Source organism: Chlamydotis macqueenii, chromosome 23 (assembly GCF_036417535.1).
Source record: "Chlamydotis macqueenii isolate bChlMac1 chromosome 23, bChlMac1.mat, whole genome shotgun sequence".
NCBI classification, from domain to species: Eukaryota; Metazoa; Chordata; class Aves; order Otidiformes; family Otididae; genus Chlamydotis; species Chlamydotis macqueenii.
Genome location: NC_141578.1, coordinates 1,814,935 through 1,835,462, shown reverse-complemented (window position 1 = coordinate 1,835,462; position 20,528 = coordinate 1,814,935). Strand labels below are relative to the sequence as shown.

Here is a 20,528-nt window from a genome sequence, read left to right as displayed (position 1 = left end):
ATTTGGCAAAATGCAATTAATTGGTTATTGCTTGGAAAAGTAAGTAAGGAAGACACACGAGGCACAGTCAAGTCCAGCAGCTTTGTCTAAAATGTCTAAAATGCACAGCTGCGTACTGCGGGCAACATCTGCACTAAACCCAGGAACAGCACGACTTCAGACTTCTCCTTGAAACAAATACTTTGCAGTTTGGGCTGAATGGATTCGTGATGAAAATCTCATAAACCCACATTAAGGGGAGATTAAAAATAGCAAAAAGTTCATGAGATTCATGCCCCGCTCCTTTTCCCCCCAATCCACCCCTTCCCCATGAACGAGAGCCCTGTTCTCACCTGCAGCCTGAACATGCACAGAGAGGCTCCTAAAATCTGGAGGAGAGGGTCCTGAAGGTCGTTCCAGCTAAAGATCCCATCATGTTCTTATCAAATCCTTGCTGAAAGGTGTATACGAAGAGCAGTGAGTGCATAGCGGTTTCAAAATGGACAGCTATCCATTGTTGTGAGAGTCTCCTGCCCCACTCCAACAGCTGCACTCCACTTAAAAACCGTGCTTCATTCTGAACCAACCTCCTCTCTCCTCCCTCTGCATGCCTTCGACATGTGAACCGTCGCCCTTATTGAGGGACTTCACCTTCCTTGCACTGTTTTGCACGGATTTCTCCAGCTTTACCAGAGGAAACTTCTACTTAATCCTTTACTGAATATTATTTCATCTGATTCCTCATCCTGGAAAAACAGCAAAGATGCACACGTGATGCATACACCCTTGCAGGCTCCCATCCTTCTCATCTGATGTACACCTCTGCAATGAACATCTGTGTGAACGCAGGAGTGACTCAGTCACATCAAAATGAGTTGGCACAGGCTCCCGAGCTGAGCCTGGTGCAAAGCTGCACAAGCTTCCATGGAGAAGGTCCCTAACTGTTGGTTTGAGAGTGATATTTAGGTACTCTCTACCTTCCTGCCCCCAGGGTATTCCCCTTTGTGGATGGTACTCCTTCTCTTTAATTTGGCCCTTTACTCTCTGCAGGTGCTGATGCTGTTGAGTTGGGAAAATCCCAGCTTGTCCAAAGCAAGCCACTGGGAGCTGGAGGCTGGCTCAGTGCCCTGTCTGGCTCTACGCCTTCACAGGTTCTGTTGCAAGGAGCAAACCAAATCCTAAATATTCCTCTTCTTGGTTTGAAAGATTACCCTGACTGAAGGAGCGAGGTAACCACAGGGTAGGTTTATGGACACAGAAGAAAATGGGGGAAAGAGAGGAGGAACCTTGCCAGGGATCTGCTGGGACATGCTGATCCTACATGATGGACTGCAATGAAGGGAATCTCCCAAGCTAGTGTGAAACCTCCCCATCTGTTCCCAGCACAGCACAGTGCCGTGGAGTCATAAAAACATAGAATCACAGAGTGGCTTGGGTGGGAAGGGACCTTCAAAGCCCATCTAGTCCAATGCCCCTGCCAGGAGCAGGGACAGCTCCAACCAGATCAGGTTGCTCAGAGCTCCGGCCAACCTGGCCTGGAACGTTTCCAGGGATGGGGCATCCACCGCCTCTCTGGGCAACCTGGGACAGTGCTCCACCACCCTCAGCCTAAAAAATTTCTCCCTTACATCCAGTCTGAATCTACCTCCTTCTATTTTAAAATCATTACCCTTCATCCTATCAGAACAGGCTCTGCTGAAGAGTTTCTCCCCATCTTTCCTGTAGGCCCCCTTTAGGTACTGGAAGAACATGACAAGATCGACCCCAGGAGCAGCCCACCTAAAGCAGCATCATCCCCAGGATGCAAGCCACCTGACATAGACAGTGTCCTCCCTAAAGTCCGTCCCGGCAGCTGTGGCTGTGACTCGCTGCCTCTTGCTGGAATCTTAGGCAGATGCCTGTGTGCTGAGAGCATCATGGTCCTCCCAGCACCCCAGGCTCCTCCCGTACTCGCTGCAGGACCATGGCTTTTGCAAACTCACTGGCTTCAGCCAGTGAGTCAAGACTGGGTTGTCAAGGGTTCTCAACTGAGAAGCAGAAGCGTTTTCCTTACCTGCTTGAGGACACTCTGGAGCTCCCTGTTTGACCAAAGATCTGTCAGGAGGAGGCGAGCAGCTTCGGCCGCTTTTGGACAGGAGCTGGGAAGATGAAAGCAACTCCAATTAATTACGGCAGGCCACAGAGCAGCAACCCACCTACACTACCGACAGCCTTTAAATAAACCCATCTCCAGCTGGGAGGCTGGCTAAACTTGACAGAGGACTGTCAATAAAACCTTCCTTGCACTCTTAGTGATGGGACTGGAGCAGGACAAATGAAAAAGAGGGGAGGATTTGAGGGGGGAAAAGAGCATTGAACTGAGTTGAAGGAGTGTTTCTGGAGTGTGACATCTGGGAGAGGGAAAGAGAAGGGAAATGATGCCAGCCCTTCCCTGGACTCCGTAAGAAGAGTGTGGGCGAATCTTTTGGGAGGGCAGCAGAGGAACGGGCTCTGTGCTGCCTGGTGAGGATGGAGAGATGGCAGCATTCATAATAACAACATCTGCAACCATAAGTCCTTACTCAGCAGAAGTTAATAGATACTTGCTCACGTAACAGCTCCGAAACCATGAGTCATAGCAGTACCTTTTATAATTTTGGAACATTTCATACGACAACCTATAAACCTCCTTTCTAGTTCTTATCGCTGCTCCTGATCTGCTGGACCTGGTCCTGCCTGTGGGAGACTCCTGCTCTGGGTTCAGTGCGACAGCCCCAGCCTGTCTCAGCCAGGATGATGGAGAGGTATGAGACCAGATTCAGGACCCTCCCTGCATGATACAGCTTCACAAAACATTCTCTCCTCCATCAGCCCTCATCAGACTGTGAGAAATGGGACCGACAGAGTGGGCATCAGGAGCAACCTGGGACCTGCAAGCACCATACTCTGAGTATGAAAGGACAGGAATGTAACCATATTCAGTAAATTTTTAGGCATTTCTCTAATATACACAACAGTTGTTACCAAAGACTGTGTAGCCTAAAAGAGATCAGCAAATGTAACCTGGTCGTGAGCTCCAAGGGGACTGTGCGGGTCCCACACGTTGGTATTGCGCGGAGGACTGGGGGAGCTGCGGAGAATTGGAAATTCTTGAGCAAGGTTTTGGGGCAGGAGAACTAGGTTTTATTGCAAAATCACTTCTCTGGTTATAACCCTCCTATGCTCTGTCACCAGAATGACTATGTTTAAAAAAAAATTTGCAGCTGAAAAATTGTTTGTGGTTAAAAAGCCATTAAAAGCCAATAAACTCAGAGGTATCTATGATTAGATGGTCAGTGCATGTCTTTGACACTTTTTCAAGAAGACATTGTTTTAAGTTGTTTCTTTCTCAGTGAGAGTAATTTTCTTCTTTTTTTTTTGGTCATAATTTGCTTCTAGTGATGTCAAATATGTGCTTTCTGCCATTGTGACTTCAGAGCACACCTCGAAAAAAATTTCTTTTCACATCAAACTTAGCAACACTCTTAATTTGAAGGACTGAAACTGTCTCTGTTTCTACTACTGTCTCTGTTTCATCTACTGCTACTATTTAGGTATAAAATGATTAAGCATGAACTGATGGAGTAGGTATATTTACAGCTTCAGTAGGTAACGCAGCTTGTCCTAAACAGAAGTACTGGGAATAGTGTGCGACTACAGCAGTGTAGAACATGGAGCAGAATATCAAGGACAGCTTATTTGGGGGAACACTTTCTTAAAAACAAGCTACCTGAAAATCAAAGTTGATTTTAAGGACAGTTTGATTTTACAAGTAGAATTATTTCTAAAAATTTGTGGAAGGACAACAGGGAAGATGTTCACTGGTGGCAGTGGCTGCAGTCATCTGACAAACTATTGACTCAACAAAACACAAAGAAGAACTTAAACAGAAGGAGATGGTGAGGCTGAGGGGAAGCACGAGGGCAGCACAAAAGACAAGGTTTTTGTACATGTCTGTCAAACAATGGGGAGAAATAATGTTTCCTCAAAGGAAAAAAATATCAAGAACCGTATGTACATCACAGGAGATGCCAAAGAATTCTTGGAAGAAGGACTTCTTCAGGATGTCATGAGTTTATAAAATTGATATCAAGGTGTAATCTTTGGAAGAAATGGGCAATTGGAAAGGTGGCTAAGAAGAACTCTCTTCCACAGAAAAGAATCAAGGAAAGATCTGAGTTCCTTGGAAGACTGATTTTGATAAACTGTTACAGTAGAATTAAACTGGAAAATAAAATTGTATAACAGAAAAGGTGTGAAAAGTGAACGAACAAAGAGAAACTGAAAGAAATAAGTGATAAGGGATAGTGTGATGAACCGCAAATCTGATGCTCTAAAGCTTTTAGTGCAGCCAGTAGAATTATTGAGAAAAATGATAATTTTGTGGGTGAAATAATGTTGCTTGAAAATGCGCAAAGCAGTATGTTTCAGACAGTTGGAGAAGAAAGACAAAAAGAGTATCAGACCACAATAAATCAGCAACAGTAACTTGATTTTCAGAAACACCAACAAAAACCAAAGGTAATATTCAGTATTTTGGCAACTTGGATTAAAAATAACAGAGTGTGAATGACCACTATCATCACTATGAAGCCCGTGTCATAGATGAGGACATATGCAGGAGATGGAGACAAATATTGAATTGGAATGCTCCAGAAAGGAGAAGAAACCACAGCTATCAGATAAACTGCTGAACCTTTGATGCCTTTCACTCAGACTGCAGCTACAAGAAACATCCAGAAAAAGAAATCTCGGCTTTGAGGAGTGCTGGCTGACATTTGAGAAGAACATGGGAAAGGAAAAGATCCATAACGTACTTGCCTGTTACCTGGAAGCTCTTTCTAAAGTATGAATACAAAATTGTTCAAGTATATTGAACTAATGGTTTACAGCTTCAAATGCAAAGAGAGATCAGCTCAAAAATAGAGGGAAAGAAACATTTGTTTGGTGGCAGAAGAGGCAGGGAGGCACTATGTGGACACATCAACCAAACCAACACCAATGCTGGAGGTGAGGGAAGTGTGTCCACGGGGAAACTGAGGCAGATTAACAGAGAAAACTGCAAAAGACTACCAAGGTGCAATATTGCACGGTGTTCTCCATGGCTATTTGGTCACCACTGAGACCTCCTCTGTTCTCTGTTTCTGCTGGCTGTGGTTCTGGGAAGGAGGAGGTTCACAGCATGGAACTCACCACACTCAGCATCAGTTTGGGGAGCATGGGGTCTGCATCAGCCCCAGGCAACAGCCCCCAGTAGAGGTGCTGCATCTGGTGGGTGAGGTTCTTTCTGATGTAGAACTGGACAAATCTCACCCTAAAATTTCTTGTTCATCTTCACAGGCTATACAGGGAAGTGGGAAAAAGTTAGCCAACTTGTGAACTAGCAGATGTCCAAGTCACTAGAGGCGAGATCTCTTTCACATCGGTTTTATGGGAACAATCTAAAATGACATGGATTAAATAAGTAAGATCAGTCCTGGGTGTAAACTGTTGTCATTTTTTCGTAAGAATTGAACAGCATGAAAATATTTGGGGACAGAAATGAATGACAGAGGAAAAAGAACAACTGAAATTTTGGACATTGTAGGAACTGGGGAGTTTCTCAGAAGGAATAATGATAAAGGCAGGAGGAACGCACTGAAGACATCTCCAGAGTTTAGTAACTCCTCACAGTTTAGTGAGTCATTGCAAACAAAGCTCATCACACCAGTCAAGACAATTAAGGTACGCACAACCCCAGTTATGCAACACTTTGTTGAAGTAGTAAATGAGCTGACAACTGGCCTGAGAGATCCAAAGAGGGACTTTAGGCAGAAGTTAACACCATTCAAAACAATGAAGACCTAGAAGAGGGCTGAGTTTCATGTTAATTGGGCTTGTTGTAGAGTGGAAGCACATCAAAGCAGCAAACTGACCAATGTTCTTTGGCTGAGGTCCAAACTAAACAAGGAGGCCACTTCTACTGACGATAGAGACTCTCTGCAAGCTGTAGATTGCAAGTAGTTCATCAAAGGATGATGGAAAAGGCATGTGAATGTCTTTTCACAACAGAAAACAACAGGTTACTCGTATAAGGTATTTTAAAAGAGAGACAAGTGGTGGGAGAGATGAAAGTACAGGAAGGAGAATACATGGTCGAAGATCATGTAAGTTTAGCACCAGTTTGTCCAGAAATGAATATATGGCTTGGCAAGGAGTGACAAGCTTTCGCATGGGGCTGTAACAAGCAGGATGTCATTATTACCACCAAAACTCACACCAGGTCCTAAAAGAAAAAGTGATAAAATAGGTTGGGATTGCTCAGTTGTTGTAAAATATGTGTGAGTATAGAAGGGGAGGTACTTATAATAATATTTATGTTTCATCACAGCTACATCTTTGCCACTTGAGGTGGATATTCCAACAGAAGGATGAATATATCTGAACACTAAAGCTAAGCATAACCCCCGTGTATCAGCGGTGCTTGACTCTCAGACTTGATCTTCATCATAAGGTTTGCAGGAAGCTGTGAGTGGGAAGCTCATGTGCTAGGGAGTCAGGCCGCATCCTGACATCCCCAGTTTTGATGGCTGGAATTTTTAACAGGGTTTAAGGTTGGTCCTTCAGTTCCTTTTAGAATTTCTTAAAAATCAGCCAGCAAGTTTCCTGAGGCCCCTTTACAAATCCCACCCTGGATGGCTCGTGCCTGTTTCCAAGAAACCAGTGCTGAGGATTTGTGTCTACCAACATACTAGAAATTACTAGAAATTTTTTGGCACTCTCAATTTACAAGCTCAGGGAAAAAGCAATGCTTTACTATGGCTCTGAAGGGCGTTTGGAAGTCTCTGGGATTACTCTGGCTTTGTACTGAGTGTGTGGGCTCAAAAATGTCTGTGCATGACCCTCTCCGTGCCTTCTGCCCCAAACTCACCCATTTCGGCACAGGCTTACTACATTATTTAGCATGTTGCTTGTCAAGTAAGACTTTCCCAGGTGTGGGTTGGACATGATGAGGTTCCTCAGAGTGTAACAAGCTGATGTCATGATCTCGCCATAGCTGTTGGTATTTCCAGACTGGAATGACAGGAGACGTGATACATCTGGGAGCACCTGGTGAGCTAAAGAGGTGGAATGTTCCAATCAACATTTAAATAAAACCTAGCACAAGTGAATGATACTATTTGTGTTAGCGCTATTCAGTGCAATAATGAAGTGTTATCTTTGAAAGGAGGCACTAATAGTGCTGGACAGTAATGTCATAATAGTCATCACTTGATTTTCAGAGACAAAATGAGTGCTGCAGGCCTCTGGAAGGGCAATGATACTGTTCACGGGTAGTCAAGTCCAACTCATTTCCCAAACCACTGTCATCCTCATGTTCCTGCAGATTTGTTTTTCTCTATAAAGCATAACCCAGCTTGTAGAGACTGTGAGATGGCACACATTTTGTTGATTAAGCCTGCAGATATCACTTCTATTTGTCCTTTTGCCCAGAAGAAATGACACTGCTTTGTCCAATTTCAGAGCTTGGTTAAGTCCTATTATGAGGTTTACAAAGCAAGGTGGGCAGATATTAGAGACTTAGAAACTAGGCATTTTTCTGGAATCTACTGTGGTGGAAATTACTTACCCATGGTTTTGTGGAGAACAGGATGCCGGGACATGTTGCTCAGCAAAGAAGCCCCAGACCGGACAACTTCAGAGCTGTTGGACTGGAGGAGCCGTGCTATGCGAGGCAAACCTTTTTCCTTCAAACCAATCAATTGGCTCATTGCATTGGACATCTAGGACACAGAACAGAGATATCTCATGACTTCTAATGCTGGGAGAACACAATTGGAATGATGTATGGAGCCAGACTCACATGACTACACCATAAAATAAGCATCTATGTAATACCTTCATCTGCTACCATAATCCCACTCACTTTGTCATTTACCCCTCTTCTCCACTGGCATTTGCAGTCAGCCTCTCATCCTCTGTGATACAACTGGCACTTCTGTCCTCTTTTTGGAGCCTGAGTGGGAACAGTTGCTCACCTAAACAATATTCTCACAGAGAAGTTTTACCTTCATGTTCACATTGCCCTTGCCCTTGCCCAAAGCCTTTGCAGCTCTGTGCCATGTCACAAGTAACTGGACACTTTGGAATAGGAACAGATAACGCTACCTTTAAAAAACAAGATGAAGACAAAAAATACTGAACTTGGATCCTGACCTTGTGTTTGCTTATGTAAATCTAGAAGATCTCAGGACACAGCCAATGCAGATGAGCGTTCATGGATGCTGAAGCACATACCCTTAATAAATTGTCTTCTTACTGATACAGTTTCAACAGAACTTCTCAGCTACTGCCCTGTCAGAATGGCTGCTGGAGTTTGTTGCATCACCAGTGACACATGTCCATCAACAGTGACATGGGGATGGAGGGGATAGGCTGGAAGGCAACCCTCTTCCAGTGGGCTGAGACCCAATTTCCCTCCCATGCTCCAGGAGGCACAGGTGCCATGTTACAAATTCACATCAGCTGAGAATCTGAGAAAGATTCAGAGTTCTCTTCTATAAACTACAGGGTTCTCATAAGCTTTGTAAGCTTGTCCTCAGTTTCCCTTTCCTTCAAGTGATGGCAAACCCAGCAACCCACCCCAACTCCAGCTCTGAGCTGCAGTAAGACCCTTGAAAGGAGAAGACACTTCTGCACATCCAAGTAAATTCCAACCATTCCCTTCCAGAAGGCTGAAATAAGTTCCTTCAACACTGTCAGAGCTGGTTTTTGTTTGTTTGTTGTGTTCCCCCCTGCCCAAAAGAGATTCTCGTGTAATGAACTTGATTGCTGAAAGCCTTTTCATTTCCGTAGGGCACGTATCTCCAGCCCCATGTCTCTGATCAGCTCTACCTACACTGCAGCAGCCTCTCTCCACCTTGTTAGTGCCACTGTTTAGTTAAACTGCAAAAAAGTAAAAAATGTTCCCAGAGTATTTTCACGTTGAGAGACTTGCAGCAAAAGCCCCCAGGAGATCAGAGCTGGCAGGTTAATGCTGCCCTAGCACCGAAGGTTCCTCTCGTGAATCACTCCATGTTTCTGGGTGGAACACTTCGCACACGTGACACGCCCCTCCTACCTATGAAACAATAATCTCTTTATCTCCCTAGCCATCTCATTTAAATTGGAATTGATGAAGTTCGACACAAACAGACAAGTTGAGGTTTGTCCACATGAACGCAGCCTGTGAGGACATGCCCATGGTAGCGATGTCGGGCACAGCAGAGCTGCTGTCGTGACGTGGCCCTCGCCATGCCCCAGCTCCTGCAATACCCACAGCGTCACGCAGCCCGTGTCCCCTCCACGCTGCCATACCTATGGGTTAGGACATCTGTCAGAGCTACTTTACAAGCAGCTCTGATGTGAGGACAAGCCACAATCCACAGCACAACCCACCCTGTTATTAGAGCCACCTCCCACATAAAAAACACACACAGGCGGCGGCGCCCGCACAGCCCTTCTCTCTCCTTTAATGACATCTGTCCACATGTGCACATCTGTGCACATCCTCACTGGTGTCCTGGGGCAGGGCACCAATACCAGGAGATGCTGGTGGTATGACCAACCTAGAAGAGCCCCTGGGAAGTGTATGGATCTGGGGTAGACCCTTGGGATGCCGATTATAGGTCCCCATAATATTCTGGTTTTGGCACTAATAAATGCCTCAACTGGAGCATCCCCAGTGGAAGAACTTGCAATAGAGCCCTGAGGTTTAAGGAGAGCATTTTCCTTTCTGGTTACTGTGAAGTGCTGACACATTTGGCTGTGTGTTTGCAGAGGAGATACAAGCGCTTACCAGCCCCCGGCTCGCAGTGAGGTTCTGCAGAGCTCCAGCACATGCTTCCAGGGTGGCATCCTTCTTGCTCTGATCCATCAGGGACAGGTAGGTGCGGATGGCATCAGAATGGTAGAGCCAGCTGGGTCCTTTGGGTTTAAAATCTTCTTCAGGAAGGGGGACGCCGTACTCGTCATTCTACAAAGAGATGAGAAACGGGAAGCTCAGATCCGGCTCCTCGCTTGCAGCCCCTGCCTGGGGCTGAATATCCCATTTCCAAACCCTGTGCGGCACATCTTACCTCCATTTTACCACTCCTGCTGTTGAAGCAGCCTGTGAGAGTTTTGTCCATATAAACGCTCCGGGCCATGTGGTTGAGCTGGGTGTATTTGTTGGGAACTTCGGCATCCAGGCGGTAGGAGAGGTTGTGCAGGATGCAGAGGCAGTTCTCCACAGACTGGAATCGCCCCCAGAATAAAAATGCAAGCATCACATTAGGCAGAAAGATATGGAACAGCACCTGCTATAGCTACAGAGAAGACATGTACCATGCCACAATTAGCTTTTTTGAGCAGTTAGAGCTCCTAACTCTGCTTAATGAAGCAATGGATGAGGAAGAAGAAGGAGGTAGACGGGAACGAAGACCACATAGCCCAAATGCTTGATTGTGGATGTCAGCGAGCTGACTAACTCAGTGAACCTCGTTAGGTCCCACTGCCACAGCAGAGCTGATCAACAGGAAAAGAGAGCATGAGTGCAGAGGGTGGTTATATCAAACTGCCTGCCGTGAAATGACAAATCTTGAAAGTCTTCTAGCTTTAGTCAACTTCCAATGACTTTATCCAAGCCACAGCTGCAGATGAGGGGATATTTTTTACCAAGAATAGGCTTTTACCTGGATGTCAAAGAGTGCCCCGTGTAAAGAGTAAGGGAGAATTTTCACTAGATACCCGTAACCAACTCCAAAACATAAGGTTATGTTTCCAAAGAGCTGTGTTCAGCATGTGCTGCTGAAATGGAACTGTCCCTGAAAGAGGATTTGCTCAATTCTGAGCTCATTTTAAATAATTTTAGTACTTTGCTGGGCATTGAGGATTTCAGAGTGTCTGGCTAGTATCACAGGTGTTGAAAATGTGGTTATAAACATTATTTTGTCCAAGGTAAGTGCCATTTACACACAGCTGTCAGAGTCACAGGGAATCAGCAGAAAGATGCCAGCACCTGGCTTCTTGCTGAATGTGATGCCAACTTGGAGATGTGGTAGTGGGAAGAGCAAAAGATGGAGGTTAAGATGCTGAAAGGATCCCAAGGTGGGAGGAGGAGGGAAGGGAGCATACTGGAGGCTCAGGAGCCAAAATGTTTTGCTGTGTCTTTGTGTTTGGTAAAGGGAAATTGTAAAACACATCTCTTCTCAAGGCCCAGAGCACAAAGGATTTGTCATTCTACAACAGAGAGCACTGAGATATGGGAGGTGAAGAGCAGCCACAAAGAGTTCAACACCTGCTTGTGTTTGTTTGAAAGGGATTTTCAGGTATTCCCAAAATTGCAATTATTAATTACAGGGCAAGTGGCTCGGGGTGAGCATCTGTACCTTATCATCGGGTCGGTTAGAAGCCACGCAGTTCTGGGTGTAAGTCATGACTGAATCGATCAAGCCAGGGTAATTCCTCATGGTCTGGCGCCCCATGTCTGCAGAACTCAAGTTTCTGAAGAAAGCCATCGCACAGCATGTCAGGAGAGAAGGAGGAGAGAGGATTAGTTGGGTTCACTTACTGGTCTCTATGGGCTCCATTCTGGCTATGCCTGTAATTGAATTTAAGGATATTTTTGTAGATTCAGCAAGGCTGGTGTACTGCTCTCATTTTGGAGACTTTCTGTAGGACTGCACTGCTGTACAGCTCTCTTGATGCTTTTTTGGATTGATTTAATCTAGGAAAATGTCCTATTAAGGAACTCTGCATAGAAGGCATCCTCCTAGTGAGAGTAATTTTCAGCAATATTTCGCCTCAGTCTATGCTTGTGACATTACACAGACTCATTGCCTCCTTGGAGGTGTTTCCAAAGAGAACACTGAATGAAGACCACCTGTGATTATTGTGAGTATCAGGAACGTGCAAATGGTTGTCAGCATGGAGGTACACAGAGTCAACAGCAGTATTTGCATGGAAACAAGGGCAGAAATGCTGAAGAGCAGCAATTGCTCTGACCAGAGGGGTTGATCAGTTTGTAATGTTGCAATGTGTTCCTAAGCACTGGTTCCTGCCAGGATGGGAGAATTTTTCCAGTAACAGGAAATGTTTTTTGTTGGTTTGTTGGGGTTTTTTCTTCTCTGTTTTATTGCCTTGTAGCTTGCAAATGAAAAACAAAGAGAGGCTGGCAGTCGTTGTGAGATATTCACTCCAGGCGTTCCAGAACTGGATTTGATGTGCGCTGTGATTTGCAGCCTCCTCATTAACATGAATTCATCTGCAATCCAGAAATGCTTGAGCAGCAATGGCTCGAGCCCAGGGCAAACCCAAGGCTGTTCTCATCTCTGCATTATGATCTGGCAGGGCAGTGAGTCAGAGCAATGCCGGCTCACCTCTTGGAGCCAGGGCTCCAGACCCAACTGTCCTGCTTTCCTTAGTCAGCTTGGTCCCCAGTCCTGTTCTCCCCAGCCTCTTGAGCTCCCTTGCTGACCTGCATCCAGCAGCCTTCACTGGGGGTGTGGGGTATTACCGCTACAGACAGTGATAAGTCTCAGGAGACAGAGTCCGCCTGGAGTTAAACTCCACAGAGATCATCATACTCTTTCTTAATGGGATATTTTGTGGCTTCAGTGGGTTGAGATGGAGGACCTCATATGCGATGTACACTGCACATTCCGATGTGCAACTGCATGGGGAAGGCACTTTCCAAGACAGGGAAGGGAGCAGCACTCGCCATCTTCCAGACACGGTTCCCAGCCACAGAAGACGATAGTATCACGTCTCAGAAGGCCCCTACCGTATTCACCCATTGCGTTTCATAAGCAGATACAGCTCCTACTAGCTGCATGTCTGGTAAGGGTGCGGTCGGCGCTGCGCTCCCTCGGGGAGAGCTTCAGTTGATGAAAGTACCTAATTATACTGGGTATTTTTTTTTCCCCACTCGTTCCCAGTGAGACAAGGAGCTCTCATCCAAGTGGAGGAGGGTGGTAGGAGAAACAGCAAGTTGGGGCGAAGATCCTCTCTAAAAGGGCTCTGGCTTTCCCGTGAAAAAAATAAACTACTCTGGGCTCAGTCTGCACCTCCTCTTTTGTAGCTAAGCTGCCTGATGAAATAAGGCAGGAAAAGTCCAGGGCAATGGGACTGCTCTATACTAAAACAGTTATTAAAATCAGTGGGGAAATGCTTTTTTCCCCACATAGAGGGTTCTGTCTTTTTGTCACCTAAAACCCAAACCAGTTTTCTAGCAACCAAAATTTTCTCTGGAAGCCTCAAAAATCTAAGGGCAAAAAAAAAGCCAGGTTCCCTGGTCTGAGCTAATCATCATCAGGTTTCAGTATTGCAGCTCTCCCATGACAAAGCAACTTATATTTTTTGAGAGTCTTTGCAAGTACAAACTTTTTTTTTTTTTTTAAAAAAAAAAAGCTCTACTAGGAAAAAATATTTTATGTTTGATTTTTTCAGCACCTTCTCTTGGTCAGGAAAACTTTGTCAAGGAGAATTTTTTTATTAACAGAGTTGCAGTGGGCATGTCTTTAGCTTATTGTAAGAGGGTTTAGACAGCTTCAGGTTTTGTCAACAGACATAAGCTACAATAAGTCCCTGCTTAATGACTCACCTCAAACATCCTGTAGCATTGAAGAACACTTCTGGGTCAATAATTTCTCTTGTCCTATTGCAGCTGCCATCAGACCAGCCAGAGAAAGGGATGATAACACAGTCTGTCAAGACGGGGAGGGCCTCCTGTATCAACTCTTCTTTCAATTCATCGGTGGAGGAGAGGTTCCAGAGCAATCCTGGGAAGGAAATGGGAGACAAGCTCAAGCAGAGGGTCACCATGCATTCAAAACTGTCTTCAGGTCATAGTGATTTCCAGAAAAAAAAAAAGCCCTTCTTCACTCCGTCCCTCTTTGAACTAAAGGTGCAGAGGCTGCCCCAAGCCCTACTCTCCATCCATCCCTACGGGAGACAGGCAGGATGGGCAACAGGAGTGTAGTATCGTGTCGAGGCGGGCATCTAAGCATCCTCCCTCCTCCCAGAATTGGTGTTTATTGCCATTAGGTTGCAGAGGGAAGGTGATTCTCCAGGGATCTCATAAAGGTTTGCACGCAGGGCTTCAGTCACAGACAAGGGTCACCTGCACCAACAAACTCACATCAATCCTTCAAGAAAAGGTGAAAAATCAATGAGATAACCTATCCAACCATATGGCAATTGCTAGCACCCTTGGTTTTCCCTGGGAACAGCACGGGGGCCAGGAGTGCAGGAAGGCATGGGAATGGAAGGGTCACCACAGCTATGGAGGAAAACCTGGGGTGGGTGATTCCCCAGTGGGCACTTACAATGTGAGGAACCCTTACGGGACATCGAAGGGCCAGGACCTCCTCTGCCTTCTGTTTCAGGTTGCCATTTGGTGCGGCAGGAGCATAAAAAGTCCTCTTTGTGGCATGGCAGGACCATGGCTACTGGGCCTTTGGGTGCTGGAGCAACATGGACCACAGGCAGGGAGGAGCAAGGTCCTTGCTGAAGGCTGAGCAGGGTGGTATTTACCTGTCAGTTGTTTCTGAATTTCGGTGTTCCCCGTCCTCCGTAGGAGGCTCACGCACTCCCTTATCCCATTCTGCCGCCGGGTTTCTATCTTGTTGGTTGGATTCTTGAAGACCAAATTTCGGAGGGCTCCAGCTGCTGCCCGCTGTACATTCTGGTTTGTGCTGCGGAGCAGCTCAACGAGCTTGGCGATTCCCCCCAGCCGATAGACCTGTACCAGGAAAGACATGCTGCCATCAGCACGGTGCGCAGAGCATCGCTGGGACAAGGACAACTAGAACTGTCACGGCACTGCAAGGAGTCAACATGGCACATACTCGTGGGAGCTGGAAAAGGAGATCTGGCAGTAAAGGATGGCTAGAGCATGAGATGTCTTCTTCAGGGCGTAGGTGATGAGCACAAAGGTGCTCACCTTGAGATTGGAGCTTAAACTCTATAAATGGACATCTATGAGTAATGGTCATTGTCTGAATCCTTTGCTGATGTAAACGTCCCTGCTCCCACAAACTTTCACCTGCCTCCATCAGTTTACATCAGGTGAAAATGTTGCCCTGTCTATATGTAGAGGCCATTTACAGCAATATAACGACATGATACTGTAATTTATCTGCACCCTAAAATCACAGGCTCAGCTTAGAGGGATGGTCATGGTACAGCGTAAACACCTCAAGGTCAGCCAGCAGCGGTACTGAGCCGTACTCCAGCACTCAACAGGGGCAGCATCAGGAAAGGGTATGGACCCTGATTCGCAGAACACCACACGCATGCTGGGGATATTCGAAGGTAAATTCCTCCAGCTGAGCTCTCCAAAATGATGAGGATTCCCACTATCGGATGCCCTCTGTGCCAGGTCTCCCAGGGACATGAAGGTGTCCTGGCCCAAACCAACCCATCGGCTGGAGATTTGCTGACAACAGAAAATGAATGAGTGCCTTTCAGAAAGGAGAGAAAACAAGCATGCGCTCGGATGAGTCACATACCTGCTCTGACACATCTTTCTGGGAAATGATGGGACAGGCCAGGCTCAGTGTTTTCAACGGTAACAAAGGGTGTGGCCACCCCACAATTAGCGACTGTAACGCTGGGGTACCTGCCCTCCGTTCAGCTGCAGCAAGGGCACAGAGGTACATCCCCACGCTGTACCAGCATGTTCAGCTCCACTATTGTGCCAGGAATTGGAAAGCCACCTCTACGGGGATGGTATCTTGATAAACCCATGTCTGCATGACTGCAAACACAGCAGGGTGGGGATAAACTTTTTATGACAGTCTTGCTACAGCAGATCCATCCTTGAGACTGCCTCCTTTGCTGCATGTTGGCATAAATGTAGTAATTGTAGAGTAAGAGCAAAAGAAAAATAAGTTGCATTATCCAGAAGAGGACACCGCATCTGGATGGCTGCTCCTGTATCTCCAAAACCCATCAATCTGTGTCACAGCAGCTTATGGCCATCATGTGGACACCGTCTCCTCTGCTGCCTGGTTAAGTCTCCCTGTGTTAAAATCATGATCTGACTGCTATTAAGAGAAAGTGGCCACTAACAGTTGAAAACTCTACTTAATTAATTCCTGAGTGTGAGTAACAAGGAGTAAGGCTCTGTCATGAAAATCAAGGGGATCTATGGATCCTTGGTACTGAGGAAAACCAGTTTCATCCATCTTATGTGCTATCACATCCAGTGTGACAGCAGAGCTCTGAAGGAGTTTGCTCACCTCTTGCTTGGCAGACTCGTCCTGGAAGCAGGTGTGCTGGAGATAGTAAGCACCCATGGCCTGGTATTTGTCATCAGAGGAGCACAGAAGCTGTATGGCTTTCTGGATGGTCATTGTACCGCTGTCTATCTCGTCACCACACATTCTGTGTTAAAGAGAAATACAGCATTGGTTGAGTGCTCAGCCAAAAGGGCTACATTGGTACTGGGAATTATTAGGAAGGAACCACTCCAAAATGTAAAATATCATCACATCACCACATAAACCACATGGTCCATCCCTAGTGCACTTCTCTGTCTCAAAAAAAAAAAAAAAAAAAAAAAGAGATTATAAAAGTGGAAAAGATACAGTAGAGGACACCAAGGCTAAGAAGTTATGGATCCAGTCTATCCAGAAACAAAAGAGACAGACAGAAAATGAAAGCTTGGTAGAGGTGCTAGATGTCTAATCACGTCTAAGGTGGAAGGATTAAGGAATAGAGAACCAGTATTCACTGTTCCTCACATAAAAGAATTAGTGGACAAGAGTGAAACCATCCATCAGGTTATTAGGACAATCTAAAGTAGGTGGATACCTTTCCCACAGCATGTGATCCTTTGATGTGAGATGTGGTGGAAGCAAAAATGTGAGAGCAGTTGATGGTCTCGGAGGCTAGAGCAGATCCCTTAGGAAAAGGCAACAGGCACATCTGGAGTGATGGGGATGGACAAATATTGAGTTTATGAAATACTAATAACAGCACTGAGGCATCCTGCTCCCAGGGTATGTTTACATTGGTAGTCTCCAAGCTCTTCACAAAAGTTGGCCACCGTCATCATACCCTGTTATAGGTAAAGAATGTGCCTACAGACTCCAGAGGAAGGAAATGAATACCTCGGGCTTGGAGCAGGGCTGAAACCTTGGGAAGAATACAAACACCTGAAGATTTGTCTCCTTGTTTAGAAATACAAAGGTCCTGCTCTCTTTGGCTTGCACTTATTTAGCATCCTTTGTGATGTTTTAACGGCATCAAATTAGAAAAGGGTAGAAATTAGAAAAACTTTCAGACTGATGAAGAGGCTCTGAACTGCAAAGCCTGTCTGTGTTTCCAGTTATATCAGTGTAATACAAGTTACTACCTCTTCTTACCATCCTTGCCCCTTAGGCCTGCACCTGGCTGCAGTGGGATCCCAGCTCACAGCATCAGTGCCTGGGTTAATTCGCACCAGAGTTAACAATCATGCAAAGTTCAAGACTGAGAAGAGTCAAACTCCAAACTCCTGTCTGATATTACCATTTCAGCAGTGACGGAATACAAGTGGGAAATGCTTTGTTCATAGTGAATGAAATGAAAAAGTGTAGGGGCTTTGCTAGGACAACTGGGTCATTGTTGTGCCTGACCGATGTTATTCCCTGTTCAGGATCCGGTTGCGACTGATGGGGAATTTTACCTGGAGACCGGGGAGATCCGTTCCTGTTTGAATCACACTAATTTGTACAAGCTCTTGCTCCATGTCGTACTAGTGACTATGTAGAGGGGCTGATCATCTTCAGACAATTTAATAGATTAACAAAATTGAGTGGTTTTTAATAAGTTCTTTAAATGAACCTATTCCATTCAAAGTATTAAATATTACTATGAGGGAGCGGCTTCATCTAGACACGGGATCTGCAGACTCATTTTGATTGTGCCAAAGAAATGTAAAAATAAAGGTCTAGAAAGGACACCCAAGTGTGATCACGACCTCCAGTAGCTTACAACAAGATAAAATAATTTGTCCTTAAGCATCCAAATGTTCACCCCCACATAGCATGGGTCAGTGAATAATATCCACAATTCTATAGCAAATTTCATTTAAAAATAACAAAAGCCAACAATTATGCTGACACTGGAAGACAACATGAAAGATTGTTTTGTCTCCCCTACCCTCACCGGTATAATGTTGCACTCAGCTTAAATTAATCATTTAAGCAACTGTGTACTCAATGGAGAGAAATAGGTCCTTCTGAAGAACAACTTGCCTTTGTGTCTCAGCCATTTTTCCTAAGACAGGAAGACCTGCCCTCTGGAAATACCTCTGCCTCTGTTGATATATGGAAATGACAGACAACAGTCTTGGACTGGACCTTAAGTATTCAATGTCTCGGATTAGATGAGCCTCATTCCACTTTTAATTCTACACTAACAATAAAGCATCACTTCATCATAGGATTTTTCATCAGTTTGAACCTCTGTCAAAACTTGGCTCCAAGAAACTTCCGTTACACTTGCAACAAGGAAACACAAAACTGGAAAGACAAAGTTTGAACTAGAAACTTTGGCACCTCAGAAATCTTTCGTTTAGATTCAGGATGCTGTGATTTTCTCAGTCTTTTTCACGCTCCTGAGAGACACAACAGAGCTGAGACACCAATGGGCCCAGCATGAGTAGCACCAGAGGGACTTCTTTCAGAATTCAGACTGGCAGAGTAGGGAGGGAGGCACATCAATAAAAATACCAGGTCAGTGTCCATGCAGCCTATGTAATAACATTTGTTTTGGTTTGTTTTAAATTTAGCAACTTGAGAAAACCCCTATATCAGGTGCCCTTTTTATGAGAAAGAAGTATGTTCACTTTGTCCAGCTGTTCAAGGAAGGTAGTTTTCTATACATCTGCTCCATAGGAGGGCCAAACTCTACTTCAGGAGGGGAAAACAAGGTATCCAAGTCCAGTTCCGTATGGGAAAAGATGGAGAAGGTCCTATTTCTGCTGCTGGCTCACCAACAGGAGAAGTTCACAGAAGGTGAGCAGCCGGGCTCGGTTATGCCGCCTGAGAAGCCGCAGTGATTTCTGGCTGAGAATATAATCACCTTGGCAGAGCCTGTGCTAATGGGAGATTGTTCACCAGCCAGTCGGGGATGTTCCTACCCAGATCTACTCTCCGAGAACAACAGCCTGTTCCAAGACAAGTTATTGGACTGTGGCCATCGCCAACCTGGGCCAATGTGTCTGGTAGGAAGAGCTCCAAAGGTGGTTGTTCTTCCACAAGAAAGAAGCAATCAGAATAGCGAGAGACCTCAATTAGAAATGATTCAACAGGAGACAAATTAGATTATCAGATTCAGGTGTGGAAGGGAAACAAATACTGAAGAGGATCAGTATCACAGAAAGGCAAATTCCCTCATTTGATACTAATGCCTTTGGTTCACTTTGCATTTGCAGATGGGTTTGTGTGGATCAGATCTAAATCTCCATCCTGGTTGTTAGGGCTACCAGTACCAGGAGAGGAGGAAGCCAGAAAACTCTAACAAATTTAATTTTTCATTAAGAAAATTAGACTGAAGACACTAAAACCAGAGTGTCTAGCCACATCCAAGCCTTCCAGAGTCAGGTCACACTGGAGCAAACCCGGTAGCCACGCTCCATGCCAAGCAGCCATGTCCACCCGTGGGACATGGCACCGAGGTTTTGGTGCCGTTGAAAGCTCAGCTGGTGCTTCCACTTGGTGGGTAGACACCAGGGAAGATGGGCACGGAGTGGCACTGGGTCAGAGAGGAGGGGATCCTCACCACGAGCAATGTGCGGGATGAACCCTGCCAGGACAGCACCGTGCGCAGCTCCACGGTGATGGCTTTGGAGGCAAACAGTGCAGAGAAGTTCACATCACAAGAAGCCAGCACCATGATACAGTAATTTTTAGAAGCAGTTTATCCTAAATAAGAACAAAACAAAATGAAAGTGCCTATCATTGTACTTGCTTCTGCTTTCATCGTGTGGCGTAGCCCTGGACAGTTTATGTTTTCATACTGATCCCCTTCGGTTTATCCCAAAAGAGAGGACATCTATCAGAAAACACCCTCAGTACTTTTTCTGACTCTTTCAATAACTTTTCTGTTTTCACTGTTTATAGTACTTCCAGAGAGACTGACCTCCTGCCTAGGAATGAATGGTTACAGGACTGTTCTGGTTTTGTTTAGTGAGGGGGGGCTACAGTGGCAGCTTCTGTAAGAAATTGTTAGAATTTGTTTCCCCTGTGTCCAGTGGACTCAGCTGGGCCTAGGGTGGACCTGCTGCTGGCGAGGGCCGAGCCAATTGGTAGCAGAACGTCCCGTGATAATGCCTCTGTGATAATGTATTTAAGAAGGGGAAAACAGAAAAAAAAAAGAGAAGATGTGAAGCGGCTGAGCGGGCGCAAAGATGGGGAGGCGTGAGCCTTGTAGGCCTCACCCTCTGGCCTCCCGCCGGGCGGCAATTGGGCCCAACTCGGCCCGGCCCAGCTGAGAGAAGGGGAGAGGAGATGAGATGTGAATGAGATGTAGAAGGATCCTGA

General features: G+C 45.6%; 1 protein-coding gene across 1 annotated transcript in view; it reads right to left on the bottom strand.

The window, feature by feature from the left end:
• Window positions 1–361: 361 nt before the first annotated feature.
• Window positions 362–20,528, bottom strand: part of PKP1 (plakophilin 1) — a 42,395-nt gene continuing 22,228 nt past the window's right edge. The window contains exons 4-13 of the mRNA XM_010118629.2: window positions 16,239–16,383; window positions 14,530–14,737; window positions 13,598–13,775; window positions 11,385–11,499; window positions 10,095–10,250; window positions 9,815–9,991; window positions 7,607–7,760; window positions 6,908–7,094; window positions 2,033–2,117; window positions 362–433 (exon numbers count right to left, since the gene is read on the bottom strand). Of these exons, the coding sequence (XP_010116931.1) occupies window positions 362–433; window positions 2,033–2,117; window positions 6,908–7,094; window positions 7,607–7,760; window positions 9,815–9,991; window positions 10,095–10,250; window positions 11,385–11,499; window positions 13,598–13,775; window positions 14,530–14,737; window positions 16,239–16,383 (1,477 nt within the window). The remainder of the gene's footprint in view (window positions 434–2,032; window positions 2,118–6,907; window positions 7,095–7,606; window positions 7,761–9,814; window positions 9,992–10,094; window positions 10,251–11,384; window positions 11,500–13,597; window positions 13,776–14,529; window positions 14,738–16,238; window positions 16,384–20,528) is intronic.